This window comes from Dermochelys coriacea, chromosome 25, assembly GCF_009764565.3.
Source record: "Dermochelys coriacea isolate rDerCor1 chromosome 25, rDerCor1.pri.v4, whole genome shotgun sequence".
NCBI classification, from domain to species: domain Eukaryota; kingdom Metazoa; phylum Chordata; order Testudines; family Dermochelyidae; genus Dermochelys; species Dermochelys coriacea.
Genome location: NC_050092.1, coordinates 12,391,888 through 12,409,104, shown reverse-complemented (window position 1 = coordinate 12,409,104; position 17,217 = coordinate 12,391,888). Strand labels below are relative to the sequence as shown.

General features: G+C 55.4%; 1 protein-coding gene across 2 annotated transcripts in view; it reads right to left on the bottom strand.

Moving 5' to 3' along the window:
* APC2 (APC regulator of WNT signaling pathway 2) overlaps positions 1–17,217 on the bottom strand; it is a 47,589-nt gene that overhangs the window by 15,526 nt on the left and 14,846 nt on the right. The window contains exons 2-9 of one of the 2 annotated variants that reach the window (XM_038384250.2): positions 11,118–11,276; positions 10,191–10,281; positions 8,385–8,562; positions 7,292–7,400; positions 6,909–7,022; positions 6,327–6,404; positions 1,902–1,994; positions 433–817 (exon numbers count right to left, since the gene is read on the bottom strand). In XM_038384250.2, coding sequence (XP_038240178.1) covers positions 433–817; positions 1,902–1,994; positions 6,327–6,404; positions 6,909–7,022; positions 7,292–7,400; positions 8,385–8,562; positions 10,191–10,281; positions 11,118–11,276 — 1,207 coding nt within the window. The remainder of the gene's footprint in view (positions 1–432; positions 818–1,901; positions 1,995–6,326; positions 6,405–6,908; positions 7,023–7,291; positions 7,401–8,384; positions 8,563–10,190; positions 10,282–11,117; positions 11,277–17,217) is intronic. The other variant, XM_043502679.1, reaches the window with a different exon arrangement.

Here is a 17,217-nt window from a genome sequence, read left to right as displayed (position 1 = left end):
GTGCACACATTCAGCTGCACACCGACACACACCGTGTGCATACACACACACCCCGACACACCCAATATGCGCACACTGACACACACCCCCGACACATACCATGTGCACACACACACACTCAGCTGCACACCGACACACACCATGTGCATGCATGCACGCACTCAGTTGCACACTGACCCACACCCCGACACACACCGTGCGCACACACACACAGACGCACACTCAGCAGCACACCAGCATGCAGTCACACATGCACACATCTGTGCATGCACACACATGCTTGCAACCACCCCCTCCCCACCCCCGCATACACATGCTCTCTCCAGGCAGAAGCATCAAGGTCAAGTGTCCCCTGCTCCCTGTGTCCCCCCCACTCCGCTGGGAGCAGCAGGCCCTGGCTCCCCTGCAGGAGACAGCGTCACCCTTCCCTACCGGCGCTGCCCTCGGCGCCCTTGCCCCCGTCTTTGCTCTGCATCTGCAGCCAGTCCCAGCAGGTCTCCGAGTAGGAGCGGATCTGCTCCAGCACATGCAGCACCCGCATCTCCTTCTTGGCCTGGCCCTCGTCGGGCTGCGAGAAGATGATGTTGTGCAGGGCGGCGTTGGCCCGCATGCGGGAGTCCTTGCCGCTGCCGGGGCTCTGGGGGCCTCCCGGCGCCCTGTCTGTGTCATGCAGGATCTGGATGAGGAGTGGGAGGCAGCCGGACTTGCGCATGGCCAGGCAGCTCTCCTGCGAGCTGGACATGGCCAGCAGGGTGCGCGACATGTCGTCCTTGTCCCGGGTGGCCAGCATGGACAGGAGCCAGAAGACCACTTCCACCTGCAGAGCACAAGCACCCAGTGGGTTAAACTGCACCCCACCCTGGCCAGCCCCCTGGCACAAATCCTGCTGCACCGTTCCCTCAAGTGCAGAGGTCCTCAAACTGTGGGGCATGCCCCCCTAGGGGGGCATGGAGGTACCTTCAGGGGGGTTGGAGAGGGAGCACTACCCAGCTCTGCTCCTGGCCCTGCCCCCACCCCCAGCCCCCTTACTCAGCTCCAGGGAGGGTGTATGTGGACAGGGGTAAGGGGGGACACAAGGTAAAAAGTTTGGGGACCACTGGGGTCCATTCAATGGTGGGCAAAGTGAAACAGACATGAGACAGGTCAATTTCACTCAGCAGCTGCCAGCCACCTCTGGTCACCCTCTGACAAGCCTGGGGCCATGGTTAACCTTTTAGGTGTGAGGACACTGGGGCACAGAGAGGGGAGGCTACCTGACTCACCCAAGATCACACAATGAATGTCCTCTAACCTTCTCAGCACCTAGGCCTAATTCTCCTCTAACTCACCTCGGTGGAAATCAGGAGCGACCGCACTGAAGTCGATGGGTTTACACTGGTATACAAGTAACGCAGGAACAGAATCAGGCTCTCTGCTTGCTTGGGGATCTAAATCTCAAGCCCTTTTCTGGTGCAATTAAACCAAGAAGCAACATGAGACCTCCTTCCCCCCAAACGGTGCTGGGGGAAATGTCGAATCAAATACTGGGGTCAGAGTGCACGATCTGAATAGCGTGTGTAGGAATTGGGTAGCATCCCTTTAAATAGGTTGCGTGCCTGCTGCTGGTGCTCACTGTCTTCTGTGTTCCTGAAGCCAACAGAACCCTGTCAGAGCAGTGAGGTGTGAATGCAGCTAAGTCTGGCAAGTTGTACCTAGTCAGCACATGTGGTTATCTGGACCCCATTGCGCCTGTGGGGTTCCTTCATTTTACATTTCTTGTGTAAATAGCCAAAGACGCAACAATAGGGCAGGAGGGCAAACTGAGGCATGGAGCGGCGCTGGGGAAGAACTCGATTTGCTTATCTCCAGTGAGCGTCTGCGTTTCCTCCATCAAATGCCCAAGGGATGGGGATTCTCGTTACCTTATTGTTGCTGAGGTGGCTCCCTCCCTCCTCGGGATGTGTTGGGATGTCCAGGCTCCCATCCCCTTCCATGCCAGACAGCTTCCCACACAGCTACAAGAACAGAGCGGGGGGAAGTATAAGAACTTGTGACCTGTACAGAGCACACCCACACAGCTGCAGTGTTGGGCTGGCTGGCTCTGACTAGCCCCTGCAGGGTGGTGTGATTTTATTCTTCTCTCCCGGTCGGCTTGTCCCTGTCTCTCTGTCTGTCTCCTGCATCAGGTACACACAGAGCCCAGATCAGGGGTGAGTCTTGGTGCAATTTGCCCTCTCAGAGTGTAAATTACACCCCAGTTAATTCTACTCAGTGGGCCAGACGCAGAGGGAGCATAAGGTAGATGACAAACAGAGCTAACTACAGGAGTCTTTGCAGCTGGAACTGAAGACCCAGTGTCTGTAGCTGGGGCAGTGACAGACTCACATCCCCTGTGGATTGGACATGGAGAGGGACCTGGGACACACTGAGCAGTGGGTTCCACACCTTAAAGGTCAGCATAGGGCGTGACAGGGACTTGTACGCTGGAGGCATGTGTCACACCAGTTTTCACACCCTTAGATACACATGAGACCCAGTTCTGCTCCATGTGAGGCTGGCAGCAAAACCCATTTCATCTGAGGAGGCCAATCTACCCGCCCCAATAATACCACCCCATCAGCAACTCATTCCAGGCAAGCAGACTCTCTGGAAATTGCTAAGGGACCCTGGCTCTGTCCAGATCTGCTCTCAGATCCAAGGGTGCTCCAGAAAGATACCCAGCAAAGTGCCAGTCACCTTCCAGGGGGCAGAGGGGCCACAGATAGGCCCCAATGCAGCAGAAGGTGGGATGGGAGGAGGCATACATGGGACCCCCTCAGCGTCACATAACTGGGCTCAGCAATGGAGAGACGTTTGGAAGCAGGCTGTGCTCACTGAGACCTCGATTCAGCAAAGCACTTACTTTCACTGCTTACACTCACTTAAAATCCCTTTGGCTTCCATGGGACTCGGTGCTTTCTGAACCAGGGCTGCAGCCCCTATTCTAGCCCTGGGGCAGCACCCAGCAAGGGCAAAAGTCCCATTGACTTCAATAGGAGCACGATTGCACCTTCTACAAGCCCTGGAGAGAGACCCCTACAGACGGTCCCTCCAGCTCAGTCCCGGGGTGGAACAGAGACTTCCAGCCTCCAGAGCTGGCGCTAAACGGAGGGATACTGAACTGGAAGTGTCAGTGAACGGGGTGCTGGGTTGCAGGAATGCCAGGTGACTGTGTTAATATGCAACATGGATTTTCCTATGAGGCCAACGCAAGCTTCAGCATCTTCACTGCACAGTGTTTTGCTAGGCCTTGCACGTAGGGTGGGCCAGTTTTGGTTGGACATATTCCTGGAGGTTTTATCACATGACCTCTTAAATGAAAGATTACTCTTTAATTCCTGGAGGCTCCAGGACAGTACTGGGGGGCTGGCAATCCTCCTTGCATAGTGGAGGAAATGGCCTCTGACTCCATGTAGAAGAGCCAGTCCATCTCTCTACCACCATCCTTAGTGACATCTCCCACACCGTCCTTGGTCCTCAATCAGCCCATATTAAATTATTTTAAACCCTCTCTCTCGAAGTACTTAGACAGTCCCAATCCCATAGTATCTGAGCACCTCAAAGCCACCCTGTGAGACAGGGCAGCAATACTGTCTCCATTGCACAGATAGGAAACTGAGGCACAAAGACGCTAAGTGTCTTGCCCAAGGTCTCGCACACAGTCTGTAGCAGAGGAGGGAATTAAACCCAGCTTTTCTGAGTTGTAGGGCAAACAGCCTAGGCATGGGACTATCTTTCCTCACTACCGACCAGCCTTATTGCAGATGTATGTAATAAAATATGTATTGCCCAGGGATTCAAGGCCTCAGGACTGAGCGCTTTGGCTCATTTCTCTTTCCAGGACAAATCCCCTTTTTAGCCACAGTGTGATAATTGTCTTACTGAATCTAAACCGCTCCATCTTCCCAGGGCTTAGTTACAAGCCCGGCTGTGCTCAGGCTTTGCATAGGGTTAAGGGAGAAATTCACAGCCAGTTCTACTATCAATTTCTTTGGGCACAGAAAGGCTCGGGGCAAAATAATTTGTCTCTGTACTTACTTAATCTCCATCCCAGAAGACAGGAGAGAATGCACCAGTGCCTGTTGGGAGCCCAGAGTAGGAAACCCATGACCTCTGGCTTTTTAAACCCAGTTCAGATGTTAATGAAACCCTAGGGCGGAATTCTGATCCCCCTGAAGTCGATGACAAAACTCCTATTCATTTTAATAGGGTCCAGATTTCATATATGGCCTCTGGTTTTAAACCCTGTTCAGAGGCTAGTTAAACCCTGGGCACTTAACCCTTAGAAAAATGCTACAGTATTATGCAGTAATTACCCAAAACACTACAGCTTCCTGCCGAATTACTGAAGGATTAAGGAGTCTCACTGTAGAATACCTCAGTATTTTTAATAACATTGTAGGGTTCTTATCTTGTAGTATTTTTGTTTAAAAATACTATTTTTATTACAAAACCTGTGCCGCGTGTTAAATAATACTGCAGCATCTTCGAAACAATATTGTAGTATTATTTCCTAGCACTACAGTATTTTTCTTTATAATCCTCTAGTATTTTTAATATAAAAACAATAGTTTTTATTGTAGAGCTGCAGGTATTTTTTCTTTAACAATAATATAGTATTTTTCTTATTACGTAATATAGTTAATAAAACTATGGCATTTCCCCTTATAATGCTGAAGTATTTTTAAAGGGCTGTCCTATTTAATAACACTGTAGTATTTTGTTTAAAAATGCTGCAGGTATTTTTCTTAACATTTAGTATTTTCTTATCATTTAGTATTTTTAATAAAACCTGGAAAGTTTTTCCCTTTTAATAGGATAGTATTTTTGATAATACTGTACATTTAAAAATGTATGTAGTTAATTTTATTCATAAAATTATGGTATTTTCCTTATAATGCTGTAGCATTTTTAATTTAAAAAGAAAAGGAGTACTTGTGGCACCTTAGAGACTAACAAATTTATTAGAGCATAAGCTTTCGTGAGCTACAGCTCACTTCATCGGATGCATCCGATGAAGTGAGCTGTAGCTCACGAAAGCTTATGCTCTAATAAATTTGTTAGTCTCTAAGGTGCCACAAGTACTCCTTTTCTTTTTGCGAATACAGACTAACACGGCTGCTACTCTGAAACCATTTTTAATTTAGTATTGTTTAGTATCTTTGGAAAAATAATGCTGTAGCATTTCAATATTGCTGTAGTATTTTAAAAACAATGCTGCAGCATTTTAATGTTACAGAAGCTTTTAAAATACAGTGTTAGTACTGTTAATAGTACCGTAATAGTGAAACATTATGATTTGAATATTAATGTGGGTTTTAAATAATAGTCTTGTACTTTTATATGACTGGAGTATTTAGAGATAGTGTTTTTTAAAATAACGCCGTGGTAGTTTTGTACAGTTCTGGCAGGATATTCGGAGTCACTGGCCTTTGCTGTGCACTGTGTTCGATCTGTGGGGTCAGTAACACACTTCCAGCCTGGGGAGCAGTGGGATTAATTCCGGGGTCTAGGACACATCTGCCCTGCCCCCACCCGCTCCTGACTCCCAGCATGGGGGTAGGCTCAGCCACTCTGAGCAGATGACCCTGCGGCAGCTCTGCAGAATCCAACGCTGGGCCTGCCAGCATCTCCCCTCATGGCCTACTTCTCGTCGCCATGGCAACTGCCCATTTCATGGTGCCCGAAACACACAGGCGGGGAGGCCTCAGAGACCCGCCTGCCTCTAGCGCCATTCTCACCCCCATGCCAAGCAGCCTCTTCCAGCATTCCCACCCTGAGAGAGAGAGAGATCTGGGCCTGGGGTGTGTGTGCAAGGGGAGGTCTCCCCCGCGTTGGTGCAATGAGAGGAGTGTGCAGGCAGAGAATGGGCACACCTGGACAGTTGTGGGGCGGGGGAGTGCATGCCTGTGTTTGCAAGCACAAGCCCCCATTGGGTGGACATGCAATGGGTCAGTGCAAGGGAGTTTGTGGGTGACTACAAATGCCAGGTGCAAGCCCACACATAAGTGTGCACATGAGTCTGGAGCACAGGTGTGAATGTGCAGGTGTGCATACCTGTGGGTGATGCTGTGCATGCCGGTGATTGAGCAACACTTGCGGTGTAGACGGCTGGGTGTGTGCACATTTGGGGGTGACACGGGGGGGTGCACAGTGGTGTTGCACATGCAGGACAGGGACTCTGCAGCTGTCTGTTCAACAGGCAGCACTAATTGCACCATCCCCCCCACCTTGTGAGGTTAGCACCATGCCCCCTCCCGCAGGGGCTGCAGCCCAAGGCCCAGCAGACTCGGCTCCTGCCCAGTTACCTGCGGCTCCGACATCTGCACCTGATCCTGAGCCTCCATCAGCTCCTTGTCGATCTGCTCCAGGCGGGATGCTCGGATCTGCGGGGATTTAATCACAGAATCAGCAAGCACCATGCCCCCCCTCCGCCGACCCAATGCCTCTCAGCGTTGTCCCGTGAGGGGACGGGTCAGGCAGCACGGGGCCTAAAGAGAGAGGCAGGCTCGGCCACTAGGCGGGAAAGGGGGACAAAGGGAAGGGTGGGCAGCCTTCTCCCAGATGACCTACTCCCCCTCTCCCCCCATGATAGAACATGATTCTGATTCCTACCCACCCCCTACTCTCTGGCTTTGTGGGTAGGGGGGTTGCACTAACTACCCACATTTCTGGGGTGAGAGGGGAGAGCCTGATCTCCCCCAATGCCTCCCATTGCCCATATTTTTGGAAGGGTTGTTGCTTCCTGATCCACTACTCTCCTCCTGCCCCCCAAGACACACACTGCCCAGCTTTGCGGGGAGGGCTTTGCAGTCTGATCCCTCCCATTACTTGGTTTTGCAAAGGGGGGGGCTGCATTACTGGGGGGTGAAGGAGGATGCTGCCCTGACCTGAGCCCTCTGCACCATCTCGTCGGTCGTCCCGAAGCGCTCCTCCATGAGCGAGCGGATGTGCTGGGCTTCGAACTCCAGCTGCTGTCGGATCAGATCCATCTGCATAGAGAACTGGGAGCCGGGAGGAAAGGCAGGGCGTGAGGAGCAGGATCCCAGCAGCCCAGCTGGCCTTGCTCTCCCCCAGCTCAGGGTATTCCCTACGGGAGGCGCATCCCACGGGGCAAAGCGCATCCTTCGGGACAGGAGACTCGCTCAGGTCTTGGGCTGAGTCCTCAACACCCCTTGAGCCCCTGAAACCTCCCAGCACCCAGGTACGCCTGGCAGAGGAGGGATCCCGGTTGGCTCAGGTCTTGGGCTGGGCCCTGGGACCAGGGACTCACCGTCTCCACGTGTGGTAGCTCGTCCAGGCGCGTGGAGAGGCTCTGCAGCTGCGTGTAGTACCAGAGCTTCTCCTTCTCCTCCTTCTCAATCTCGCTCAGCAGGAAACACCTGGAGAAGGGGAAGGGGTAGAGGGCAGGCAGTCATGGACTCTCCACTCCACGGACCCCACCCCCAGTGCTGACACCAACCCAACCCCAGACCCAGCCGGAAACCTCGTGAGGAGAGGGAAGAGCGACAGGAGACGGATAAATCCTCTAGGGGCCTCTTCACCAGGCTCTCCCCACACCAAGCCCAGCTCAAGGGCTGGCTAAGGGCCCTGGGAGCCTCCCAGGCCAGGGGCGCAGCAAGGTGATGGGCAGAACGCTGGGTAATGGAAGCAGCAAAGGGGTCCCTTAACCACCTGGTGAGCTAGGCTCAGACACTGGGGGGATGGGGGCAAGATGGAGAGAGACAGACAGACAGACACAGGGGTGTGCAGGGGGACAGACAGACAGACGGGTGCACAGGGGGAGAGGCAGGCCGACAGACAGAGGGATGTGTAGGGGGACAGACAGATGGGTGTGTAAGAGGCCAGGCAGGCAGACAGGTGTGCAGGGGGAGAGGCAGGCAGACAGACAGAAGGATGTGTATGGGGACAGACAGACAGACGGGTGCACAGGGGGACAGACAGGCAGAGGGATGTGTAGGGGGACAGACAGATGGGTGTGTAAGAGGCCAGGCAGGCAGACAGGTGTGCAGGGGGAGAGGCAGGCAGACAGACAGAAGGATGTGTATGGGGACAGACAGACAGACGGGTGCACAGGGGGACAGACAGGCAGAGGGATGTGTAGGGGGACAGACAGATGGGTGTGTAAGAGGCCAGGCAGGCAGACAGGTGTGCAGGGGGAGAGGCAGGCAGACAGACAGAAGGATGTGTATGGGGACAGACAGACAGACGGGTGCACAGGGGGACAGACAGGCAGAGGGATGTGTAGGGGGACAGACAGATGGGTGTGTAAGAGGCCAGGCAGGCAGACAGGTGTGCAGGGGGAGAGGCAGGCAGACAGAGGTATATGGGCCTACGGAGACAGGCAGGAGGGTGTGTAAGTTTACCTCTCTCTGTCCAGCTCCTCCAGCAGCCTGATGGTGGCCCGACTCAGCTCTCCCATGCTGTCCTTCTTCTGGGAAACAGCTGAGTGCAGGGGGCTGCCCTCGGGGCAGGCGAGCTCAGGCGCCAGGGCGGGAGGCTGGAACTTCAGGTTGTAGAGACTGGTGATGTCCATCTGCAGAGCTGGGGAGGCAGCAAGAACCTCGTGTGGACGGTGGTCAGAGGAACAGCAGAACTGAGCCTTGCCAGAGGCCCCCAGGTCTTGACCCGGCCCTGGATCGCTGCTCCCCCGAGAGGACGGTTGTAGCATTGCAAGGCACCCCCAAAACAACCTCTGCCAGGATCCAGCAGCCGTCCAGGCCATTCCTCAGGAGAGGGTGGGGAACCCAGGCTATGCTGTCCCAGCCAGCAGCCACTTCAAGCTGCATCCTCAGCTCCATCAGAAGCCCCTGGGCCTGGTGACAGCTCACACAATCCCTGCCCTTCCTTTCCCCCTGTGGTGAATCCCACGCACCAGGTCATAGGTGGGGCAGTGAATCGAGCCCCTGGTTGTTACATGGTTCCATACCCTGCTTATCGCACAGTCTAGTCCCGTCCACACCAGCAAACTCAGCATGGTGGGAGTGGGGAGCACCAGCATATTATAATATGCTGCCCCGATACGCCACATGCATTTCCCAGCAAAGTGAAGGCTGCTCATGGATCAGATGGAAGTGGGCAGAGTTAAGGGGAGTTAAGTGGGCCAGCACCTCCTCATGCTCTGCTCACACTGGGAGGGGAACCGTGCAGCTGTGTCTCATTCTGATTCTGGCTGGCTCTTCCAGGGACTCCCTTGGCACTGGGGATGAGGGAGGAACAGGGCTGGATTAAGGGGCACCTGAGGTGCCAGGCTTGAGGGGTGCCAGACTCAGGGAGCTGTTTTTGTTGTTAGGATCTGTAAATCTGTAATTATTCATGCTATCAGACAAATTTATCATCTTATAAGACAGGGATGAATCATGCATGTAAATCATGCATCCAAGTTGTGATATGGGCTACAAATGCAATAAAAAAAAGGTATTCAAATGGAGCCTGGGTCTGCCAAAGACGGTCTTCGCCTGGGGCACCATTTGGTCTAGGGCCAGTCCTGGGGGCAGTTCCTCAGATGGTGCAAAGCAGGGTAGCTCCACTAAAGCAAATGAAACTGCTCATGTGTTTCAAGCACACAGGTAGGTGTTTGCAGGATCAGGGCCGATAGGTGCATTGAAGGAGTCAATGGATCATTGGCCCTAGATTCCTATTATTAAATGAGCCGTCTACGGTTAGAAATCCTTTGTCCCTCCCACCCTTGCAGCATGCGACTTCCATGTGTGTAAAGTTAAATAGAGCCTGATGCATAGTAAGGATCAGGATCTTCTCCAAGGTCACACAGGGAGTCAGTGGAAGAGCTGGGAAAAGAACCCAGATCTCCCGAGTCCCAACCCAGCAACCCATCCGCTAGACCCTACTCCCGTCCCAGTGCTAGCAACAGAACCCAGGACTGATAACTCCCAGGACCTTGCTCTAACCACTAAGCACAACTCCCCCATCTGAGCTGGGACTAGAACCGCGGAGTCCTGGCCCCAGTCCTCCCCGCCATGCAGAACACTGGACTTTTCGTTTCTTGGATCAAGGACAATTTACTTTCCATGTTGCCCCCAGCCCACTGGTTCTGGGCTTCTTGCTGCATCACCCCACTGGCCACCATAAGCTCTGCAGGACTCCCCTTGTGCAGAACAGAACCTTACCTGCCCTCACCTCACTGGACGGGTCACTTCTTTGGGCTCACTCACCTTTCAGCTGGTCCAGGACCTCTGTCTGCCCGGAGGACACCATGACCCGGGCCTCTTGCTCCAGTTTGCCCTGAAGGTGCTTCAGAACTTCCTAACAAACAGAGGAACACAGCGCGAACGAGTAAGCCAGCCAAGCCCTGCGGAGAAGTCAAGATGCAGATGGGCCCCTCTCACTCCTAAGGGGGATCCCTGCAGGGCAGGCTGGCTGTGCTCCTGGGAGGATTGTCAACAGCAAGGATCAAACCCCCGCCTGCACTAGCCATGGCCGGCGCAGCCCACCAGCTGCTACGCATGGCCTAGGCACCAGCAGTGAAGAACACACCCCCACAAGCGTGCGGGTTACACGTATGGGCCCAGGGGATAGGCCAAGAACATCCATTTCCAGGGCTCCTAGCTCAGCCCCTTTCACCAGCTCTTCCCAGCAGCAGGGGAACGAGAGGCAAAGTCAGGCCAGCGGGGGTGGGTGTGGGGGTGGGCACAAAGTGTGGGGTGGGTCGCGAATGCGCTCAGCTCCTACTGCTCTCCCTATGCTCTGACTGAAGCACAAGTTGCCCAGGGGGAGGGGGAGACCATTAAATACATGCCCCAATGAGCTCTAGTACTGAGAGGACCTGATTAACCCTTTTGGGGGGAGGGGGAGAAGGGAAAAAGAATCTTAGCTCCAGGTGGGGAAACTGAGGCATGGAAAGGGCAAATTCACTGCCTAGCCAGGGTGTAAATCCGAGCAGAACGTGGCCAAAAGCAGAGCAGGGGGTCAGAACACTGGACCTCCCAGCTTCCTGCCCAGTGCTCCACCCACTAGGTCTCCCTCCCTCTCCAGTAACCCAGATGAAAACTTGCCACCCCACCCTGCTGCAGGGCGTTGGGTGACATGCTCAGCAAAGGCCGGGAGAGAGGGCTGGGCCCTGGGGCCGGCAGCGCCTTCACCTTCATGTCCGAGGTCTCATTCTCTAGCTTGGAGAGGTGGCTGGAATTGTCCTCCAGCTCCCTGCGCAGATGGGTGTTCTCCTTCTTCAGCGCCTCCACCTGCCGCACCAGCTGGTCATAGGATGCTATGGAGCCAGACATCTTCAGCTCCTCCAGCACCTGGGGAAAGAGAGAGACGTGGGTGCGCTGTCCCCGGCAGGGACCCTCTGCGCCCTGGAGCACCCTGTTAGTAGGTGTGTTCCAGCAGTATCCAGCTTGCTCCCCATTAAGCAGAAGCACCGGAGACTTGTGCATGAGGGGGGCGGGGGGATGGTCGCAGGTCCCGATTCGGTGCTGGCTAACAGGAGAAATCCATTGCAGATGGGCAGGGGCTCAGATCCTAGGTAAGGGGGGCCAGAGAAGTACCATAGCAAAAGATGGGGGCCCCAGGGTGCTGCCCGGAGAGCCAGTCCCTGCCCCCGTCTAAAACAGACCAAGGCAGGATTATTAGTCCGACCTGTCAATTGGGGACCTCAGGCCCAAAGAGAGTCAGCGACTTGTCCGAGGTCACCCAGGGAGTTGGCAGCAGGGCTGAGAACTGGCCCCAGACCTCCAGCCCAGGCTGGTGTGCTCAGTGCCACAGACGGAGGGGAACAGGGGTGGGGGGTGACTTGCCCAGGGTCACCCTGCCAGCCAGGAGCAGAGCTGGGAATGGCAGCACCCTACCCACTGAGCCACGCTGCCCTTTGGACCTGCCCAGTGAGCTCACGTTACCCTGCATCCTTCTGGGGACCATCTCTTCTCTCACTTCCATCTCACCAGCCGACCTTCTCCCCATCTGCTGCAGCTCTCTGCCCATCTCCTCCACCAGTATCTCTGTCCATGCGCCCGCAGTCTGCCCGCCCATCTACTTTGTTCTCCGCAGCATTTTCTGGACGAAGCTCCTGGGCAAGGATCCTGCCGGGGGGTGACGGAGCTGCCGGGGTTCAGAAAGCAGCAGGCCCCGGCCGAGGGGATCCTCAGATCAGGTCATGGCTCCTTTGGGTCTCTCCTGCCTTTTCCCCTGGAAGGACACGCCCGGCTCCCGGGATTCCCCTTGGCCTCGGAATGACGGTGCACCTGCTGCAGTGACCAGCACCCACTCCCTGCACCCCACACCCACCCGCTCAACCAGAAATACCCAGCCTGGGCTGGAGGCTCCAACGGGGGACACTCGGAGTGGTTGGGTGGGAGCAGGGCAGCTGGATCCCAAGGGCTTCCCTTTGATGGGATGAAAACTTTCCAGCACCTCCTAGTGGCTGACTGTAAAACAGCGCAGGCCCCAGAGGAGCTCCTGGAATCTCCTGGCTGCATATAGATGATCAAATCCAAGAGTTTGCAGCTGCGAGGAGGGTTAAGGGGGACGGGACTTGGACACTGCAGCTGGAAAGGGCAGGTTGGGTGTAAACCCATGCACCCAATTCGATTCTATTTCCTCAGGGTGCTTCACACCTCTGATCCTGCAGCGTGGCTCCCTTTGAAGTCGGGGAGAGCTCTGCATGGGGAGGTGCTTGTAGGACTCTGGCCCTCCAGGCGGTGCTCAGGTTGGGATTGAGGGTCAGTAGCATTGTGAAAAGAAAAGGAGGACTTGTGGCACCTTAGACCCTAACAAATTTATTTGAGCATAAGCTTTCGTGAGCTACAGCTCACTTCATCGGATGCATTCAGTGGAAAATACATCCGATGAAGTGAGCTGTAGCTCACGAAAGCTTATGCTCAAATAAATTTGTTAGTCTCTAAGGTGCCACAAGTCCTCCTTTTCTTTTTGTGAATACAGACTAACATGGCTGCTACTCTGAAAGTAGCATTGTGGAGGATGAGGGGGCAAAGCCCAGGGCTGAGATAGTAGAGAGGCCGTGGGGTCAGGTAGGACTGAGGGACATTGACAGAGCTGTGGAGAGCCCAGGGCTAGGATAGCAGGGGGCTGTGGGTCAGGACTGAGGGGTGCCAGCAGTGCTGGGGTGGGGGAAGCCAAGGGCCGGGATAGCAGGGGGCTGGGGGGTCAGGACTGAGGGGCACCAGCAGAGCTCGGGGGGTGGGAGGGGAGCCCAGGGCTGGGATAGCAGGGGGCTGGCAGACAGGCTGCAGGCGCGAGGGCAGAGGGGTCTGGAAACAGCTCACACAGCAGCTGGCTTTGCAAGCCTAGTCTGTGCTGTTATTCCCATGCACCCTCTCTGCTTGGCAGGGCCCCCTCTCGCTCTTCCCTCCCCCTCTCCTGGCACAGGATGTGGCAGCTCAGAGCTGGGCAGCAGAGGCCCCGGTCCCACATCACCAACCTGCCGCTGCCCTGGCCGACATTCCCAGGCCTGTCGGGGCTGGTGGGGCAGCCGGCATGGCTCTCACCCCAGATAAAGGAGCTCCCAAAACCACGCCAGCGTGGGGCAGCTAATCCCACCCTGGATTACCACATTAGTGCCATTAGGAAGCATTTGCAAGGCAGCATTAGCCCAGCCAGGTTCCCGTATTAGGGAGGGGATTTGCTATTAGCTGAGCTGAGCACACTCAAAGAGCTAATGCAAGGAGACGCAGGTTTGCAGGAGTCAGCTGGCCCTGCAACGTGCCAGGCAATCGTCCTGTTCCCAGGCAGTGCTGCGCTGGCAAAGCCTGGCACGTGGTACCCAAGGGGGAGGAGCTGGCAGTGTGGCCCTGAGCTGGGAAACCGGGGAGGGGCACCAGTGCCAATCACTCGCTGTATGATGCATTAGCCAGGCACTCGCAATGGCTTCGTAATGCCCAGAGCAGGGGCTGGGCATCTCCTGGCATCGCCTCTTTGTGGGGTGGTTTGCACAGCACCACAGGGCTGCTCCGTGAGGGTAAAGGGGCCTTTAGACATGGTAGCGGCACCAGCCCAATCCCGCAGCCAACACAGTCGCTGTCTGGCAGGGGAGGGCTCGGGAAAAACCCTGGAGTACTCAGGAGTAACGGTGCAACCCTACAGCAGCTTCAGGCTGTAGCCTCAGGGCCATTTCTGAACCACACCCTGGTGTTTATTTCCTCTCCCCCACCCCCCAGTCACTACACACAGCGACACCCCTAGATCACCCCACCCAGATGCGGGGGGGATAGCTCAGCGGTTTGAGCATTGGCCTGCTAAACCCAGAGTTGTGAGTTCAATCCTTGAGGGGGCCATTGGTCCTGGTCCTGCTTTGATCAGGGGATTGGACTGGATACCTCCTGAGGTGCCTTCCAACCCTGATATTCTGTGAGATGCCCCGACTAGGTTCACAAAGAACAGCCGACCCCCGCCCTGCCCCAGCCAGAGAGAGAGAACGGCACACCCGGGGGAACTCAAAGGGTTAAATCCGAGCTGGCAATTCATCAGCCAGGCCCAGCCACCTGCCCTCCAAGTGACAGGCCCTTACAACCCCTGGCCCTGCTGACTCCTAAGCGTCCCCCATCCCCCTCCTTCCTTCACCCTTGATCACCCTGCACAAGCCCCCAGAGGTGCTGTCTCTCCCCCACCTTCTCCACTAGCCTTCCCCTTTGTCTGTCTGTCTTCTCCTGGGTCTCCCTCCCTCTCATTCCTTTCTCTTTCTTTTCCTTTAGAAGGGAACAACAAAGGATCATTTTCCCCCATCCCACCTTGCTGAGCCCCCCCCCCGACCAGAGACCCCCCTCACTGCAGGCCATACTGGGGCAGACCAATGGTCCGGCTAGCCCAGTATCCAGCCTTCCAACCGCGGCCGGGACCAGGTGCTTCGGAGGGAATGACCAGAACAGGGCAATTATCCCCCGTCCTCCAGTCCAGCTTCTTGCAGTCCCCTGTGCCCTCCCTCCTCTGCTCACCCCATATCCCACCCCCCAGCCTCCCCTCTAACCTCCAGCTCTCAGGGCTGCCCCCAGCTCCTTCTCCTGCCCCGCTGGCATCGTGTTCCAAGCCAGGGCATCCTGGAGGGCCCGTCTTTGCACTCGTTACCCCGAGGGCCTGCCCAGCAGGCTGGGGGGGCATCCGATGTCCTGGTGAACGCTGCATGTTTGGCCCCATCCCAGGTGCCGCATCGACGTTCGTTCACTGGGGGTGGCTTCCGTGATCAGCTAATTTCCTAGCAGCCACCCCCCCACCCCCCAGCATCGCCACAATCCGACTGGAGACGGCGGCTGGGCTTTGTTTACCATGAGCGAGCACTGTGCATGCTCATTCCTTCACACGCTGCCCGGGGGGCTAGGGAAGCAGCCCCCCTCCCATCCCAACTGGAACATGGGTTAAAATTCTCCCACAGGATATTTTTTGCTGCTGACTTTGAGGGTGCAACCCCCTCCCTCTGTCCGGGGTTCAGCCCTGGGGGAAGACTGGAGCCCTCAGCAGGGAGGAGTTGCAGGTGAGCTAACCCCACTCCAGTCCAATGGCCTCGATCCTAACCCCAGGGGGCCCTGACAGGGCCCAAGGAGAAGTTTGGGTTCCTGCTGCCCCATTCAGCCCTTCGGCGCTCTGTTGAAGGGGCCACCAAAGGGGACCCTTAGGGCCCGGTTTTCAAAAGAGCTCAGCAGCTAGCAGCTCCCACTGAGAACAATCGGGTATCCCCTCTCCCCCACTGAGAACAATAGGGAATCTCTCCCCTCCCGCACCAAGAACAATGGGCATCCCCCTCCCACACTGAGGGAAATCTGGCCCTTATTGATAATGGCACTGCTGGGTCTTTGTGACGTATCTGTTGGAAGCTCAACCGAGATCAGGACTCATTCACCCCTGTGCCACCAATGAGCCACCAGACGGTTCTCGCACAGCCTAGATTTGAACCAGAATCACAGATGTGAGCAGCTGGGAGCTGCTCTGGTACCCCTGAACTGAACAACGGAACAAAAATGGAACCCTAAAATACAACTCTCTCTCTCTCACACTCACACTCTCTCTCTCTTCGATCGGGGACCGACTACAGAAAGGTGTTGCTGCCCAATGTGCCAGTCAAGAGCTGGGCAAATGTTTCTTTCAGTCATAATTTATTATGATTAATTATTTATCCTGTGGTAGCAGCCAGGAGCCCCAGTCATGGCTCGGACTATGCTGCGCTAGGTGCTGTACAAAAGCAAAGCAATAAGACAGTCCCTGCTCCCAAGAGCTCACCATCGCCCCAATTGCATTCCTGTGTCACCTGCCAGCCTAGGTGCTCAAGGCATTTTGCACAGGTCAGTAAGCCTCTAGGAGGTAGGAAGATACCATCTCTCTATGACAAGGGAGTAAAGGGAGTCACCGAGGGGTTAATAGACTGATTTTCAGCAGGCGTGCTGAATACTCACCACTCCAACTCCCATCAATGGGAACAGGGGGTGCTCAGCACCCCTTAAAACTTAGGTCCCAGGGCTAGAATTTTCAGAGGGGCTCAGCACCTCCAGACAGGGCCACACTTTCCCAAGAGCGCTGTACTTTGGGTGCTGAGCCCTTGGAAATCTGGCCTCGGTGTCTCAAGTTGGGCACTAAAGCCCAGTGGCCCCTTTAGAGGACATCAGCATGAACTGCCCTAGGCCAGCTGTCTGTTCCCTGCTATAGATTTAAACCCACGCTGGCCCCAACAGAGTCGCTCTGGATTTACATCCGTGTAAGTAAGATCAGAACCCGGCCCTTTGCGATTACCTTTGCACAAGTGCCTGGAAAGGCAGAGTCGTTGTGCATGCATGGAACGGACAGAAGGGTCGCACCCCAGGGTCTCCGATAATGGGGACAAAGGCATCACCCGGTTGCCCGCGGCGATCAGATCTTACGAGTAGACAGAGGAATAACTAATAATTGTGCTGGTTGCTCAGGACTCTGTCTCTGTACTTCCCTGGGGGATGGTTACCGTGGTAGCTGCGATGGTTTCCACACGGGCTCCCTGGCTCTTGCGAGAGACTTTTATGCGGGTGCAGGACCCAGTGGTTCCCAGTGTGAATGGGGAGACAGTGGGTCCTTTATTGTCCTCCATGGGAACTGCAGGGTGACCCAGTCTCCTTGCATCAGGATGGGAGCTGTATGGGTCGGGCTTTGAGCTTCCCCCCGAGCTTGCGGTGTTTGCTTGCTGCCCCTTGGCTTCGGTGCAGGGTATCCAGGGAGAGCTCGCACAAGGCCAGCGTGAGAGCAGGACAACAGCGGCTTCCCCGTTCCACGCTC